The 18972-nt window shown below is 39.9% G+C and overlaps 1 protein-coding gene across 1 annotated transcript in view; it reads right to left on the minus strand.

Annotated features, from left to right (window-relative positions):
- Nucleotides 1-5035: 5035 nt before the first annotated feature.
- ASAP1 (ArfGAP with SH3 domain, ankyrin repeat and PH domain 1) overlaps nt 5036-18972 on the minus strand; it is a gene marked incomplete at its 5' end in the record, with an annotated part of 42063 nt that continues 28126 nt past the window's right edge. The window contains 5 exon segments of the mRNA XM_010084028.1: nt 5036-7710; nt 9653-9775; nt 13659-14158; nt 15626-15684; nt 18272-18338. Coding sequence (XP_010082330.1) covers nt 7636-7710; nt 9653-9775; nt 13659-14158; nt 15626-15684; nt 18272-18338 — 824 coding nt within the window.

Genomic DNA, 18972 nt, shown 5'->3' on the forward strand with positions numbered 1-18972 from the left:
CTGGCAACCGAACCACGGCCCTGAGACGCTGCCTTTCAGACTGATCCTCCCAAACTAAAGAAAAAAAACTCATCAAAGCTGAATTTTTCCTTCAAACCCAAACAGCTCCTTCCATCTCTGGCGCTGCAGTCAGGCACTGGAGGGGTTGTGACATCCCTGATGCGCTTTGCTCAGTTTCTCCTCCATTTCGTGTTGATAACTGATGGCATCTTGGTGGCAGGAGAAGGGAGGGGCCCCCCAGGACACGGGATCCCTCCATCCCCATCTGCCCACCAGGAAGCTCTCCCTCCAGCGACAGATGCTGTTGTTCTCCTGCACTGTCAATCCCTTTCAGGAAGGGATTAGACGGGGGTAACACGTCTTAAGGTAATTTCTCTAAATGGCATTTTGCTGCTCAGCTTCGCTGTCAGGCGCTGGTGGGGTGCTGCAATGCTTCTGCCCCACACCATGGCAGGGGTCTCACTGTGACAGCCAAAACGGCTCAAGTCCTGTCTTTGGCCCAAAGGAGAAGGAGACGTGGGCAGCAGTGAAGCTGAGGCACTGAGAAGTCACGTAGGTAATGGCCCCCCATACACTCAGTGCATTCTTTTCTATTCCACCAGGCAAGCAGCTAAAGCTATGGATCATGGGGACACACGTGCTCACTACACAGAGAAGGAGGCGATGACCCCCATCTAAATAAACATTCCCAGGGGCTGCGTTTTGCATGAAAAACATTTAGGCAGAACACTGCCACGGGCTAGGGAGAGGAACAAAACCCTGCTCTCTAGGGTTTTGAAGTAAAGAAGGTTTTTCCACCACAAAATGTAATATTTTCTTTTTAATCTAAACTTTGTTTGCATCCCAACAGGGAAGGGGGAACAGAAGGAGCTTTTCTGCTGGACCCAGCAGCATCTCACTCAGACAGACCTGGCAGGAACACAGGTGCCGAGTTAAAGGATGATCCTGAGCAAAATCCACCCCTAAACAAGGTGACTGTTCCAGACCTGCTCTAAGGAGGCAGTGGGGGGTCCAGAACCATGTCTAAGGTGGACCTGGGCCCTGCCTAGGGCTGATGCGAGGGACTGGTCTGGCAGGGCAGCAGCTCCTCCTTGCTTACAGCCAAATGCTCCTGCTCACGGGATCTCGGGCACAGACCCTGCCTGCACATCTGGTGCCTTCTGCTCCTTCACAGGGTCCAGATACTACAGCAGCTGCTTGCGTGGTGCTGACCAGATGGTCTGACTGCCCCGCTGCCCTCCCTCCCCCCAATCATTTGTTAAGATCTTGCTGCTTCTCTGGGACAAGGGACCTTCACTTCTTCATATCACTTGAATCTCTGCATTACCTTTAGCTTTGAGGCGAGTATATGGCCCACCTGTAGGCAGTGCTCAGAGGAGAGCTGCAGACACCTGACAATTGAACTTTACATCAATGAAGGAGTAATTTGTACTCTCTCAAAGGGCTCCAAGTTGTGGTTTGTGTTGCCCCCATCCTTCGCTCTTCTCACACCTTCACCTTGTAGCATACATAGAGTTCAGATTTGTTCTCAGACTCTGCAGAAGACTCGTAAGTCTCCACCTTCCAGCATCTCAGTGTAAATTCACTTCACTCAATGCTCTGTGTTCTCCAGAGGTCCAAGCTGCTAAACTTCCCTTGCAAGTTGGCCAGCAGCTCTATGCACCCTATAGAGGCAGGTTTAGTATCTCTCCTGTTTCTTTCTGCAGAGGTTTTCCCAGTTTCCACAGGGAAGATAGAGACTGAGGAAGATCCTGGATCACAAGTCCGCACTTCATCCCCACCCTCCTATCCACAGAGGTCAGAATGACTGCAATGGTCCAGGAGTTGCTCCACAAGGATTTTTTTCCAGCTCCAGGATGGGTTTTCACACAATAAAAAGCCTCATCTGATGAAATGAGAGCATGTGGCTGGCTGCAGCTCACTTACTGGTGAGCTAGCTGGGGTTCTTGCTTTCCTGCCTGGAGTTACTACAGCAGAGCTACAGCTCGGAATCAAAAATCTACAATGAATAAAGAGGAGGCTAGGACCCGTGGATATGTTAGTCTAGAGCCATAGACGGGATGGCTTGCAGTAGGGGCAGGTGATGAGAGGCAGTATTATCTTTATCAATTTGAAAAAAAAAAAAAAGTCTGTTTTCATCTTTGAGATGTCTTTGAAGCAGTGTGGCTCCTGGTGTCACCAGGTCACTAAGGAAGTCTGAAGGCTCCAACAGAAAACCATCGCAAAACCTGTGTTAAGCAACAAACAGCTGCTGACCTCTTCTGTGCACGTTCAGCTCAAGAGGTGGCTTCTCTTTCTTCAGCCTGAAGTTCAGGAGCACGTTTCAATCCTTTCTGATAAGTTTTTGACTTTTGTTTGAACACCAAGAATTGCAACTCAGAGGCATGTCGACACTACTGTAGCAAGGATGCAGGAGCAGGGAGAGATGAAAGACATTACTGAACTAGGTTTGAGAGCAGCTTCAGAGTTAAGCTATTGCATGCTACCCCTTACTCTTGTAAGTTTACAGCCAAGCTGTAGTAAGTTCTTCCTGTAGTATTGCCTGGGGAAGAGACTGGGGAATTTAGTTAGTTACCAAAAAACAAGCCTAATGCTCTTGCTTTGAACTGAACAGCCTCTAAGGCAGCCATTCTGGAGCAGTCTAGTTTGTGTTCAAGGGCGATTCATCTACACAATGGGACTGTGAGAGAAAAACCAGATTTCTACATTTCTAGCAGTAACTAAAGCACAAGGAACATCTTCAAGCCTTGGGGAAAAAATGCCACGGGGAAACGGACCTAGACCCACACCATCTTTCAGTGAAAAGCAACAAGCACAAGGGGAAAAGATGTTTCTGATCAGACACTACAAGAACTAAGACTAAACTAGTAGGAACTGTAGAGTAGCATTAACACTGAATTTAAGGTTCCAGGTAAGATTAAAAGTTGTTCAAAATGTTTTTCAGGGGGTACAGCAAATGGCCAATCAGCTTCTCCTCTGTTCTGACATGGTTAGCAGATGTGACAGCTGTCACAAATTGTTTGTCCCCTGCCCCCGCTATTATAAAAAGAGACTCGAGCAGACATCCGCCTCACTGCAGACAGGAGGATCTGTTCTGTAATTTACAGAGGAACAAGGCAAAGCCTGTACCGTGACACACTATCGTTCTTACTGTTATTCAAACAGCAGCTGACGAGAAATAGTCAAGACTCGCAGGTTTTGTGCACGCCACAGGGCAGGGGGTGTACGCTTAAGTACAAGTTGATAAACAGCACTTAGCTTATCTTGAGAAGAAACTTGAGCACTCCCTCAGCAGATGACTGAGCTGTAAATCATGTTGTGTGTAGCCCTAAAAGTATCATTACGACAACTTGAAATTGCTAGTTTGTATTAGATAAGAAAATTTTTGGCTTGCAGCTATATAGATGAAAACATCTTACAGCCCTGTGTGCATTCTGTATCCGGCTAAAAAGCCTCCAACTGTGTTTTACAAGGGCTAAAGTGTCTCATAAAAGCACCCCCACCAGCCTTAAACTCAAGACTGAGCTGATAAATTGTCTGTAAGAATTTAAGGTCCGAAGCTAAACTTTATTTACTCAGAGATGTTAGCTCCTCTGTCATATTCTGGTTTCTTGGTGTAGGAAGGTCACTGGTGTAGGGTGTGAATGGCATGGAACTATATTAAGAGGGTGGGGTGTGGGGAACGTGAAGTTGTTATTTGTTGATGCTCAGGTGAATTGTCAAACTGAACTGTAGTCTGTGGAGGGGGGAAGCATCTGAAAACAATTAGATCGTATTTATAGGGTTGGAGTGTTTGGGTTTTTGCTGGGCCAGGGGGAGCTATTTTGGAGTTTCACTGATGGGTGTTTAAGACTTGCACCACTTCCACTGGGTTTGATTACCAATCAGCCTGTTCAACTGTGAGCTTTAAGTTTGCCAGGAAAAAATCAGACTGAAACTCAACAACAAGGGAGTTCTCTGGGCATGCATTTATCTTGGTCTCTTCTGCTCCAAACAGTATATGAGATATCCACCTTAATTTTGACTTGCAGAAGGAAATCAATACATGTTAGAGAAGAACAAGTAATACAAGCAGGACAGAGAGCTGAGGATATTGTAATCAATGGATCTCTGAATGCTGTTGCCTGAAATACTGTGACAAGGTAGAAACTGAGCAAGAGCAGAATATTTAACCAGACTGCTTCCCGTGCCCCACGTCCAGATTTCACATACCCCTCGCCCCATATGTTTAGCCTGTGTAAGTGTGAAAGCCCAAAACTAACCGAGCAGAATATTCTATGATGAACACGACCTATGCCGGCACTGCAATTCAGCGTTCAAAAAATGATCTTGTCACAGCGGTCTCTTGAGCCCTGTGCTGCTGCAGTTACTATTTTTGATACAAACCGAATCTGATAACTCCACACTCCAACATTTCCTCTGGCTAAAGGATGTTCTTATTGCTTTCTAGCAATTTCAAGTGACTTGTTCTTTTTGGAACAGTTTTGACGAGGACGAGTCTTAAATGAGAAACTTCCAAGAACCGAGTCAGGGAGGGGAAAAATAACATCTGCAAGCTGGGCTGGAACTGAAATACTAAGCAATAAGGTCACCCCATCCAGGAAACATTAGTACTGCTTGAGGTGGTTTGAGAGCTGCTGTCGGGTTTGGTAATCCTGCCCACGGACAGAGGAAGCCCGTATAGGGGACAGAGGGCCATGCTGAGCAGTTCTTTTCAACCTGAAGGGCCAGCTGCAGGAAACAAGTCACACCGGGCTGGCTTTCCATCGAGCCTGCTGAAGCCAGAGAGAAGCAATCGAAACTCATGGACAAAATAAGTGTTTTGATGCTAACTTTAGTAAGTGAAGTTTCCAGATAAAGGCAATTGCATCCATATTTAACAGCTGTTAAAGAGACGATACACATGTAATTGCATGATATAAGGGGTGCTTTATATTCAAGGGAAAACATTTCAAGAGTTTTAGTTCTACCTGTATTGATTCCAGACTTTCTCCCTAGAAGATATTCCAGTTGACAAAAGGGCCTTGTTCAGATATCTGGGATCAACTGAATACATTTATTTAAAAGCAAATTTAAATATTAAAAAAGTAGAAATTAACACATACAGTACTCAAAAACTGTCACATTAAATACATGTGAATAGACATGTGTACTGATGTTTTACCTTAACATTCAATGAGAAGTCAAGATTTTAACTAGTGGCATGACCAGATCTGATTTCTGTACACGTTGATGTACTATGTAATAAAAAAAATAAATAGCAACTGTTGTTCAACAGTAAATAAGACATCATCTGCAGAGCATACTTCCCCCTCTGGGGGCACCTTCCCCTGCCCCTCCCCCCAAACCCCTTATCAGCTAATTTTCCATAAAGATTTAGACTTTCCAAATACTATGTCATATACAAAATTGCAGACAGTGGCTCATTGAGTTCAAATATAATACTGTACTTAAACTCAATCAATATCATACATTTTCAGATTTCTTATGACCCACAATAAGCCAGAATAAACAGAACTATTGTTCCCGATGGAACTCATTTAATTTTATAAAATGCATATGTATACTATTTTTAAGAGCGTAGAAAAGAATAGACATTTGACTCTACATAATTTTACATGCCTAGGTTTTCTTTATATGATTTGCTTTTATCAGTTTATTTCAAGATCACTTAAAAATACAATTGACCACAAAAGTGAATAGGTTTTGTTCTTTAATGCAACTTAAAACATTGTAGTAATGGATAAAGTGGAATGCTAAATAAATGCTAAACCTGACTTCCTTTCCATAAAAACCAGAATGAAGTCTGAAATACTGGAGCTGGTAATACTGAAGATTAGATGCCAGCAGGCTCGCTCACTCATTGCATAATTTTTTTTTAATAACCTTTTGTTATAAATGATAAAACCATTAACAGTTGATAAATGTTTTGCATTTTTTCCATGTGGGGTTTAGACTGATACTTGTTTCTATATTAACCACAAACAGAATTAAATATTCACTGACTACAGTCTTGTAAAACTGAATTAAAAATGAAAGCACTCAGAAAGTCTGAGATTTTTTTTATGAAATGAACATCTTTCCAAGCAGCCAAGACAATCTGCTTTGAACTAGCAGTACCAGGTACTGAAGCCAAAATGACATTTAAAGCAAGTAATACAAAACTACATGTGAAAGTCATGGAACCTGCTACAGACAAGCTATGGGAAAAACACAACTGCATTACGCTTCAAAGATAAAAAATGATGCTGAAAGTGACATAGGAAATGAAAGTTTTCAATAATACATTTAAGTGTTTTCTGGCAATGCAACTTTATACCAAGTTTCAAGAAACCTCAGGTCAAATGCAGCCTTCCAAAGATTTTCTTAGAAATTAGCTTTATAACAGTATGTCTGTTACTTGGTGCTTTGAATTATGACTATTACGGTTACAGTTTAGTGAACTCTACTGAAACCAGCCTGATACTTGTGATCTGAGCTCTATCACTAACAGCCTCATCAAATGCACGAAAGGTCATCTTAACTTCCACTTTTTAGAGCAATTAAAAATAATTTAAATTTATCCTTATATCACCACTTAAGAAATTTTATTTAAGGTAACTAACTTTTAGCAAGGTTGAAGACAGAGGAACAAAACCCCCACAAAATCATTTTTCAAAGAGCCAATTTAGCTATAAACAAATACTGTTGCAAGCTGACATTAATCTGAATAGCAATTAAGTTAAAATGTTCTTTTCTTCAAATGTAGCTATATGACTACAGTACTACTTTTGTACAAAGGCAGGTTTCAAGTAAGCGTCTAAATGCATGCATAATGTCAACAGTTAACATTTTCTAGAAGTCCTTGGTTACTAAGAATTAAGTGAAAGAAACCAGCAAATTTCACATATATCTACTAAAGAACAATATGACTAATTTTCATTAAAATAAGTTTTCGAATGAAACAAATTTGTAAATTTTTATAGTGAGGTAATATCACAGGGGAACTGCAATCACAGTTTGGCATAGGTCCACATAATATAAACATGAAATGCTGTATGCACACCATAAAACATTACTGTTATCTGTAAAGTCAGTGAATATTTGTCTTCATAATTACACTTAACTGAGCACTATATTAAATAAATACTGAAGTGGGTTTCATAGCTGTAAACTGCATACACTTATAAACTGCAGACTGATTTTTAAATTGTCCAAAACCATTCACTCATTCTAACTTTCTGCTAATTGTATATTGAGAATACCGAGTTATTAGGAACAGTCATTTCTGTACAGTTACATGGTTGACGGAGACCACCTATGTTTGGAAAGCTGGCAGTTCATATGTATTTTTAACAGCATAGATGGAGATGTAAGTGCTAGATGCTGAGGATGGCTTCAACGAACCCAATAAGGCGTGCCAGGTTCCAAGGCTACCATAATACTGGCAAATGCAAAATAACACAGTATATTTACAATACATATAATTCAACCTCATGAGGTGAAACTTAAAATGAATTCTTAATTTGTAACAGCAGCTATATATACAGTTGTGCACAGGATTACAGGGAGGCAGCAGCGTTCGCTTTTGCTAAAAAGCCCGTCTTGCATGAAGAATGTGCAATGCTCAAGTTTAGGATTTCTCGTTTGTTTTTACTAGTCTGACAGAATGTGCACAAAGGACACTGGAAACACCCCTTTCCTCTCTGGCTGTCCTTCGATGTGGCCAATCTGCAACACAGGAGAAAAATGTACATATATATTTGTGTGTGTACACATAGCGTTCATAGGCTGTATTTACTTCATGCAAAAGCAGCACAACTGTGTGGATCCTATAGAGCGTTTGCAAGTTCTTAGACAGTTTAAAGCAAACCTTAGTTAACATGTGAATTTGTGTAAAGGACCAAAATAAAACCATACAAGCATATTATAAATAAGACAAATTAAGCCACCTAAATCCAAAGAGAACGAAACTACAGTTTTATTTGTAAACCTACATACAACACTGAATTGAAAGAATCTCACCAAAACAGAAGCCTGACTTTCATCTGTCTGATAGACCAGCTTTCAGTAACAAGATATATATCTCTGGAAACCATTCATCTTAGTTAACTAAAGAAATCCTAAACATCTCACTTGAGGGAAATGTCTCCTACAGTTGTGAAGTTACTTATGATAATGTGCATGCTTCACTCAAAGTGATAAGGGCACAGCTATATTCTCCTCTAATTACTATGATTCCTAATGTGCATACTAGTATTTATAACAATCACAGTAACATCTGATTAAGTATGCTTCATGCACAACTTCTTGCATGTTTTGCATAATAGTAATTTATAAAGAAATAGCGAAGCAACTTTAAAAAAAAAATGGCACCTTCTATATGAACTTAATGTATTTAAAATCCGTAATTATAAACAGCTGTCAGCCTGATAGCACTGGAGTAGCAGCCTCGACTGGCCACATAACCCTCTTCTCATCCTGCTACAGTGCTGCTCACTGCTTTCAGAATAATAGTGTGCCTCCTTCTTCTTCCACAAGCTAACAAAATGGGAAGGGGAAACATGCAGGGCTGGCCATTTCCTCTTGTAGAGCCAAATTTTTGAAGCATATGAGTCAACAGCTCTTGCTTCCCTTCTCAGAAACACTCAGACTGGCGCACTTCATGGAACTTGTGAGGCATGTACCCAGCGATCTTAAAAAGCCACTTCACAAACCAGACTCACCAACTAATGCAACTATAATCGGGGACTAGATGATATGGTTAATACACCAGCTTTTCACTGGGCATTGATCTTTTGATTCCATCTTTTCAAGTTTAAAATCTTCCACACTTAAATGATGAGTGAGAGGAAACCATGTAGCTAGAGTGAGAACAGCAAAGGTTGCAGTGCACTTGGGTTAGGAAATCATAGGCAGCACTGCAATAAGAATTTCTTTTAATCAGAATGAAATCTGTCTCATTTTCCCCAGTAATAACTCTTAGGTAGGGAAGTATGATGTAGCAGGGTTTGGAGGCAAGACTCAGAGTGTCACGGGAGGCTTGGAGCCTTCAAGTGGGGTTAACAAAAACCTGACATTAGCACTCAAGAACTGAAGACAATATGTGGTCCAGAGTAGGGGGAGTCTGATACAAACCAATGGGACAGGAGGGAAGAAGGGAAAGACAATGTTAACTACCTCTCGTCTAAGGAGGAAAACCATCAGCTTACAGCACTAATTACTAATAGTAGTTTTTCAGACTTCCAGCAAACCCTGTAGGTATAACTTAACATTTCTGGTGAGCTGAAGATAATTACATATTTCATTTTTCATGAAGAGTATAAGCATGCTAAATGGAGTAAAAGTCACCACCTCTTAAGTTAATGAAAAGCTAGTGTGCATTAGAAAGAGTGACATATGCAAATACGTGTTGTTATGAGCCAGCACTAAAGCCAAACCTAGTCAGGATGGTTCTAGCTGGCTCCCAGAACAGACAGACCCTACCAGAGAAAGGGGGGCTTCTCTAATATGAGTTTAAGAGCTGGATGTTAGCTTAGGCAAAAAACTCACAAAAAACCAACAAAATAAAAAAAACACCACCCACAAATCAAACCAACAAACCCCCCAAATCTGGAATCCTTTAAAAGTCAGAAAGAAGTTGTGTGGAACTATAAAAGGAAAAGATACATACCCACCACTCTTGGTCCTCTTCACCAGTTACAATAATCACTTCTCCTTCAACAAATGTGAGCTCATCATCATTGTCTGCCTGACAGTCATAAATGGTCTTCACTCGCCTAACTTTGTTTTTCCCCTAAAAATAGAATGAAGTTTTAGATGAAGAACATAAGGAACATAAAAAAAAAATATATATGGTATGAATTTTGCCTTTTTGTTATGTTTTACTTTACAAGAAGGTGAAAACTACCAAATTGCTTTCCCTGCAATCGGGGACATAACTCTCAAGGCTATTAACAAATAAACAAATAAAAGATTACCTACACAGGTGTAGGTTTTATTTTTCCTAAGATTCAGAACTCCCAAGAGACTTTAATGTGTAGTGCACAGCTTAAGTAACCTACGCTTCCTCCAGTAAAGAAAGTTTAAATCATGTCTTTACATTGTTCCAGTCCACAAACACCCTCTTTCTCCTTTGATACCTACTTCATTAAAAAAACCCACCAGGAACAGAATATGAAATCCAGTGTCCTCTGAATGTTACAAGAGAGGTAAGGGCTAAGGAAATTGCTGCATTCAAATCCCAGTATTACTTACAGTTTTGGTTTTGGATCTAGTGCAAAAATACAGTACCCTTTGATTTCAGATCTGCTTATAGGACTGGAAGTTATTTTTTTGAATGATTTTTTCATCCAGAATGTTTGGAATTTCTTCCTAAAAGACTCTTAATTTCAGATGGCAGTACTTTTTTGTGATGATAATTCACAATAGATATTCTCACAGCTTCACCATTCAGAGTCCAGGTATTTTCTAGGTCATACTTTGCTGCATACTGCTAATTCATATGAAGAAGCCTGAGCCATGGACTCCTCCCAAAATGTATGTTTCTCACGGCAGGAAAATGCTTTAAATTATTTCTAAATAGAGTAAGGAAGCAATATTCACACCAAAACACTTCTGCTACTTCATATTCCTATATTTTCATACCCACATTTCTTCAAAAACTACAGTTCCTTCCTTGAACAGAAGTAGTCACATGAGAAGAATGCAAAAAACCCAGAAGAGCACAAGGCGATGATAAACAGAAGGGCTATGAAGGAAAAGTCAGCAGGGTTAGAGGAATTTGAGCCAAAAGTAGCTTCACAGAGGAAATTTCCCAGGGAGCCTTCTCCTTCTATTACCTACTCACTTGAAATACTTCCATTTTTTGGCAAAAAAAGTCCCTGCGGATCGACAGCAGGAGAGACACACAGCAAAGAGCACTCATGCTAAACTCCAGGTACAGAAAAATAACAATGATAGAGAGATCTAGGGGACAAAGCAGTTAACACAACAACATAAGACTAAAAAACCCACACTCAAGGTAAATGAACAGAAATACCTGAAGTAAAGTTCATATGAGATCAAAGGGGGTTTTTACGGCAAGGATTTGTTAAAGCAAGAAGTTACTTCAAAGAGTGCTTTCTCTCTTTTTTAAAAGAAATGAATATAATTTGAACAAAAATCTCAACTATCACAAGGGATTAGAATTCAATGTTAATGGGTATTTGGGGCCAGTCCCAGCTTTCAACTTCAGAGAACCTTTACAAACTGACAGCACTTCCAATCAATCCTCCAGTGATGAAGGGAAGCAATTACTTCTGCTAGATAAAAATTGCCTCATTCAATAAAGTGACTAAAGAAAGTTAAATTCCTCTAAACTTAGAGAACTGTATGGAACTCAGCTTGTAAGAACACATGAAAAATGACAGCAAATGCTCCTGGTTCCTTCTGATTCGTACTGTAGACGATATTTTAATATTATATTCCTTCCATTTAGGAGAGGGGTAAAAAGCAGAATTCAAGGCCAAGGTGTATTTGATCTTGGGAAGGTTTAAAAAAGGACAGACCTGAAGAGAGTATACGTTTTCCAGAACAGTTTGGGGCACTGTCGTGTAAAGAAATAGAAGCAATTCCAGGACATGTAATTTGCAACTATAAAACAAATACCCTCCCTTCCACCCCCAAATCCTTGTATCCAATATCAGTACTTATTAAGAAGAGACTTTTATGCTTAAGACTGAATAATAATCAGCTGCTGTGGTCATTAATAATCCCTCCATGTTCTTATTTACATTTAACTATTTTTTTTAAGAAACATTTTGTCTCCTTCATAAAAAACACATGCACATAAAAGAACACTCAAGTGCTCAGTGTGATTTCATAAGCACTCAGAGCAAGTTTCATTTCTCTAAAAGTATCTTTTCAAGTCCTTATATCTTAACAGCATTGGTATTTTTTACCTAATAATTCTGAACAATTGATTTTCTCTAAAACTTCCAATTAAAAAAATCCATGCTCATCTATTTAGTGGCTAAATAGTCAAACCCAAGAGTGAAGTACCTGCAAGTACTAACAGCTGCTGTCATGGGTCTTACTGCTGCACTGGGATGTAGCATTTCACCAGTTTGTGTGGAGGGGATATAGCCAGAGGATGAAAATGGAGCCAAGATACTGGCTTTGAGCAACCTGGGCTAGTGGAAGGTGTCCCTGCCCATGGCAGGGGGGTTGGATCTTTAAGGTCCCTTCCAGCCCAAACCATTCTATGATGATTCTATGCATTTAAGAGGAATTCTTGCACATTGTTACTTGAGCAAAAAAGACTGCAGTGAACAAGAAGACAAAGTGTGCATGCAATGATGTGTAGAAAACTGGAAAGTAACTATCATCATATCACGGATACATAATAATTTTGATCGCTGCAAAACAGTGGAACTATTCAATTTACTGCACACGTGAAAATTAATTTGGAGAACACCAATTTTTTCCTCAGAATTTTTCTGTATAAAGTAAGGTGAGAGTTAAAAAAGCCTACCAAAACAAACCACCAACCCTCTATTTCTTTCCTTCTTTAATAAAGTGACAAATAGCTGAGACTGTCCAGCATAATTTGACTGCTTATATTTCAAAGTACATAAGGTAACAAGTCGTAGTTGCAGACACCTCTTGATCAGATCCCTGTACTATTCTATTTAATCCCCAGAACACTCAGGAAGCCCAAGCAACAACCCTGCCATTCTCAGTTCAGATAGGAGCAAAGTCCATGGCAGAAGCCTAGCAGAGTGATGGCTCCAGAGAAAGAGGGTTCTTCCTCAGACAAGCACAAGAAGGATGAAACTCACCCTCTGCTTTCACTACAAAAACAGCAGTCCTATTTCCTTTTACATAAGTGCTTTGCATAGCCAATTTGACAAGCAAAACCATCTCCTTTTTGATGTATTCTTAATGATGAAAATCTTAAAAGAGCTCTGGAGTTTCACAAAGTTATTTCAATATACATATGCATGAAGAATCCTCTGTTGGGCAGAAATTGCACTGGTTAACAAGATGAACAGCAAGATGAATTGGGCGTTGAACAAGCAGACTTAAAATCTAGTTACAGTTCCAGCTCTGCTACTACACACCATCCAGCGATGTCAATTTTGCCACTTCAGCAATATATCTGAACCTTTGTTAACCACTTAAGTACACCAATATTAAATACGACAGGAACATTTATTAGTTTGTCACGGTTGCCTTGTATTTTAATTTTTTCATCTACTGACGATAGGTGCTAACATTTTCTTAAATATTACAAAAATTAAATATATAAATATTCTAGTAACCTAAGGCATACAAAGCCGTGAGCAAAAACAGCAAAGAAAATTGCCAATCAATTCAGAAGTATGACTGGCACGGACAAAAATGCCCAAGTTCCCTAATAAATCTAAATACACTGTCATGCTCTGAAGACCAGCGCTTTATGTTACTAGTATTTGTTTCAGCATGTAAAAAGCCTTGTAAGGCCCCAGCATTTGCTGAAGCTGCTTGAGAGCACAACAAAAGCACCTCATTCCCCATCCTAGCCCATACCATTATGTTGCATTGTAAGCATAGTTCAAGGGTGTGTGTTTTTTTTTTTTTTTTTTTCCATACGGATAGTCCTACAGTAGCTTCAAAGCCTTCCATGGATACTTTCAACTAGCTGGAATAATACCTACCATATTTATTTTCCTGGGAAGTGGCACAGGGGTTTCTGGCAGGGTATGTGTTATGTCATTAGACTCTTCAGATGCTTGCCTTTGGACGGTGTCCCTAGATTGTACATTTGGAGAAAGATCTATGGAGTGAGATTTCTGATTTGCTTCTGAGGGCTGAGGCTTCGGTGATGCTTCTCCACCTTGAGTTTTAGCCAACAGCTCTCCTAGCTGAGGTTTTGGAGGAAGGTCCTTCATTTGCGGCTTTGGAGGTAAATCTCCAAGTTGTGGTTTTGGTGGCAAGTCTCCTAGCTGAGGCTTTGGGGGTAGTTCTCCAGGCTTTGGGGGTAAATCTCCCACTTGAGGTTTCTGAGTTAATTCCAGAGGCAGAGGCTTTGGGGGCAAGTCTCCAGGTTGTGGTTTCTGTGGTATATCGATGGACAGTGAGGGCTTCTGAAACATTTCAATGTGATGGGATTTATCTATTGAAAGATGATGACTGGTTTCTATTTTTCTTAGTGCCACTAAAACAAAAGAGCATAACAATGGTTTTTAAACACTCTCATTTTAAAGAGCTGAGGCATGTATCAAAACTGTAATTGTGTGGATGACCACATATTCATTGAGCCCCGATAACTGCCCATATATCCTCCTAGTCAATGACAAACGTTAAGATAATACAACTTTATGTAACCCTCTTTCACTGAGGTCTAATTTCACTGCTCCTCCTGGAGGCCAGAAGTGCTTAATCCTACAGCTAGCAGGTGTCAATTTATAGATTAACTACTTAAAATGAAATGAAGTGATTACTTTTTGGACCTAAAGCAAAAAATATTAAACATAAGAAAAGATATATTTTGCCAAACCACCTATCAACCCACTGACATGACTGCAATGAAAATTCTCTTTAATGACAATTATTCATATTAACAGTTGAACTCCACACAACACCCCCCCCCCCCCCCCCCAAAATCTCACAATTAGAACCTGTAAAATCTTAAAGAAGACAGTGAGTGCGCATTTATGTTGTGCTGCTTTTGTTTGAGATTATTTTCTTTACCTAGATCATTTTAAATCAAGGAAGCATTGACTTCCTTTGCAGTGGTATCCTTTCGTATCATTGGTGTCTCTTTCAAAAGATGATACCATGTCAGAATAACTGTAATTTAACAAAGCTGAAATTTCACATTTGCATTTTCTGTTAAAATGATCTGCAGTCTCAATTTCAGTCATCTAGCTTCAGATGTTTGGACAGGCATAATTTCCTGATCTTCAGGCTCTGTAGTGACCATACAGTCATACAGATTTAATGTATTTTTCATGGATTATGTATCAAACAGAGCTATGAGGTAGGTCTGCTTACAACTTTATAGTCAACTACCGCAAGAACTCCAAAAACTAAATAAAACCTGCCATAGAGTTTAAAGAGAGACTAGAAAAAACATTTATAAAAAGAAAGGGCCATAAGGGGCTTACTGGGATGATGTTCTCAGCAAGTTCATCACCAATATACAAGCGATCATGTAACAGTACTTGATTCTTTTCAAAGCAGTTATACTGACAACAACAACCACCACCGCCGCCCTGTTCCCAAAACATGGCAATGGACACAACTTGCTTCAAGGATATCAAGAAATTTTACTTACGGATATTAGGAAGAAAAAATAATTTAGCAGTGAGAGTGGTCAAAGATAGAAATGGGAACCCAAAGAGGGTATTCACGGAGGTACTCAAATGTGACTGATTATGGCCTTGAGCAACCTGCTCTCATCAAAAAGTTAGCTCTGCGCTGAGTGGTGTATTGGACCAGCTGACCTCCTGTGGTCTCTTCCAGCTTCAGTTAATGATTTTTTTTTTTTTTCCTAACCTCCTTACGTTCCCTAGGTCTAACTATTTTTTTTAGTTTAATAAAAAACTTTGCAGTCTTCCAAAATCCTTCAGACACATTTAAAAAATAGCATTATGGGAACACCCACAAAAAGAACTCTTACCTTTTTGAGGTAGTTTGGGAAGAACTCTAGGGCCAAGTGCAGTCTTTGCAGTCCCAGTGCTAAATCAACAGATGTGAACTATTAGTGCTTACAATTGTTATAAAATATACTTCCCCCTCCACCCAATCTAAAAAAAAAAAAAAAATCCACACTTATTTTGCTTCTTTTGTTTAACCAGCTTGTTATCTTATCTGTGGATCAATCCCGATACACTGTTAAGAATGGACTGCTTGTTTTCAGAGAGGACGACATACAAACCCTGCACAGCTTTAATGCTACAAGGCAGATTTATTCTATGAACTATGGTGTGTGCAAAAATGTAGTCTGAAAATAGAATAATAGAATCATTAAGGTTGGAAAAGACCTCAAGGATCATCAAGTCCAACGGTCAACCCACACCACCTAACTCACTAAACCATGTCCCTAAGCACCACATCTACACGTTTCTTGAACACCTCCAGGGTTGATGACTCCACCACTTCCCTGGCCAGCCTGGTCCAATGCCTGATCACTCTTTCAGTGAAGAAAGTTTTTCTAATATCCAGCCTAAACCTCCCCTGGTGCAACTTGAGGCCGTTTCCTCTTGTCCTGTCACTTGTTACTTCAGAGAAGAGGCCAGCACCCACCTCACTACAACCTCCTTTCAGGTAGTTGTAGAGAGTGATCAGGTCTCCTCTCAGCCTCCTCTTCTCTAGACTAAACAACCCCAGCTCCCTCAGCCGCTCCTCATCAGACCTGTGCTCCAGACCCTTCACCAGCTTCGTTGCCCTTCTCTGGACCTGCTCCAGCACCTCAATGTTCTTCTTGTGGTGAGGGGCCCAAAACTGAACACAGTGAAGGTGAAGCTGAAAAACCAACTCAGTGGGCAGATCCAGAACTTTAAGGAAAATTTGGTCTTTAAAATAACTACACTGAATCATTCAAACCATAATCTGTCCTTTATGTCAGTGGTTTGAAGTTGTCCAGGACTGAGCCTATGCCTTGTAGCCTACTGCTTGAGTATAATACTGTATTACACACAAACTGCAGCTGCATTAGGAGACAAGATCTCTGCTCCTCTAAGGAAAGTAGTGATAATTGTGGTCTAACAACATACGTAACTCTGTCAACCTGCGTTACAGCTCTGTTAGCTACTTGTAGTGGTAAACATCAGTACAACCACGACAGTTGAGTAATTTAATTACAGCATAAAAATCTGAGCTAATTGAATATTGCCAAAACTTTCCATCTATGCTTTCTGCTGTAAACTTTTTTTTCAGAATTAACACCAGGCTGGCTCACATTTGCAAACATAGCATGTGAGGGCAAAACATGTTAACAGTTTCAACATAAGCCCACCAGATTTCTTCCCCCAAAACCACACCCAAGTCACTTTTATAGAAAAGGGCTGTGGAAGAAAAGAAGAAAGCCAATTGATTTAAGGCATAAAAATAAAACAGTAAATAATCAAATAAAAATCAGTATCACCTCAAAATAATTACTCAAAAAAAAAAAAAAAGAAAAAAGAAAAGTGAGGAATTGGCCAGAATATGTTAAGCAGAGCAGAGTCTTCTGCATCTACAGTCTTGATTCTGGTATTATTTTTCTCTGAAGCTAATGCTTCAAAATGAGTCTGATGAAACACTTTTATCTTAATTTACTAGCTTTTTAAAAATAGTCAAAATAACCTTGGCCTTCCTCTAATCCATCAAGCACTAGTACTACACTTTTACCATTGTCTCACAAGTATCAAGTACAGCACCAGCTTTTTGTGCTGGATGGATTCAGCAAACACGGCAAGTCAGCTCTGTTCCCAACAACAGGTCCACTGCCTGTCCTGACAAGGCACATCACAGACTGAGGAGGGTCCAGAAACTCTACCTACGCATCTTCTACTGTGGTTTGTTTGACGTTACATATCCATGTCCAGTCACGGCCTGATCACACACGCTTGTCTCCACTGCGTTGCCTGAGGCCCATGTTTATTAGAATTACCATGCTTTGAACCTCAGGACCTTGGAATCACAACACAAATAAAGGAGCAACAAACACAAAGTGACAGGAATGTACGGCTATCCTTACTACCTCAGCTATTGAAAAGGGACACTTGTAATGTGCCGACTTGATGAACTACAAGATAAAAGCAGTTTGCGTTATTACAGACTGTGTTTCAGCACATAAGCTCGACAGACTGGAAAACAGTTAAGCTGGAAGGCTGAGATGAATTTTCTCTCTTATAGAGCTGTCTTGCATGCCAGCCCGTACTCAGAGTGACACTTCTCTAGCTACAGGCATGAGACGTCACACGCTGAAGTAGATAAAATGAAATGCCAGGAGACATGAAAATAAAACTTTTGTCCTGCTGGACTGCAGTCTGAGGCAACATTCCCCAGCTCAGAGAGCACTTCTGTAGGAACCGTAGATACATTCTGGTACAAGTTGTTCTGTCCATCCCGCTCAAAGGATGAATTGTGTATGGACAGCTATGAACAAAGCGTAGGAGGCTTCAGGGAAGCCAAAGTATTTGTATAATAGTAAGGCATGCAGAAACTAATCAAGAAACATAGCTAGGATTTTACTTCATATAAAAGACATTTTTTTTCTAATTTACAAATTAGTTATGTTCAGATAAATTTTCATCGTTGCCTTCATATGAACAGATTTTACCTTGACTGCTGAGACATCCCCTCAAACTTGTTTGCAGCCTTAGTTGAAGGTGGGCCCAAATCATTACCTGAGGTGAAAAAAGCACAATTAAAAAAAATCATTAGGATAACTGAAATATAATCAACAGACGGTGCAACTTAAAGGTAAGTATACATTCTTGCAAGTATCCTCTATACAACTTACCTACAGATTTTAAAGATTATTCTTTGTTAATAATTTTGTAACTGAAAAAGCAGCATGGACCATAATAATCCAACGTGACCTTTCATATAATACATTTTAAAACAACTCCTTGATAGCTTACATCTGCTGGTAAGGAAAGATTGAATGGCATTGCTGAGCTACTGTGGTAGGGCATTTGTTTTGAATATAGTGTTTCAATTTTTTCCAAACTGCAGGCTAGCATCAAATGAATTTATTGCAGATGCTACCATCACCTGAATGTTAACCATTGGTAACGAAAAGATCCTGGGTATACTAAATTCAGTGAAAAGGAAGCAAAATCCAAACGCAAGTGCTGCTGAACTCCTTCAGCAGAAGGCTTCTCTTTCATTAACCATCACCATCGTCAGGGTACAATTATACTACTTTGTTTTAGTGCCTTTATCGTTCCTCCTTCCCTATTCTGTTACAGCAGGTCTAAACACTCTCAGAACCATCTTCAACAATCCATTAGTAAATTTACATCTGAAACACATGTA

This window comes from Pterocles gutturalis, unplaced genomic scaffold (assembly GCF_000699245.1).
Source record: "Pterocles gutturalis isolate BGI_N339 unplaced genomic scaffold, ASM69924v1 scaffold22720, whole genome shotgun sequence".
Lineage (NCBI taxonomy): Eukaryota > Metazoa > Chordata > Aves > Pterocliformes > Pteroclidae > Pterocles > Pterocles gutturalis.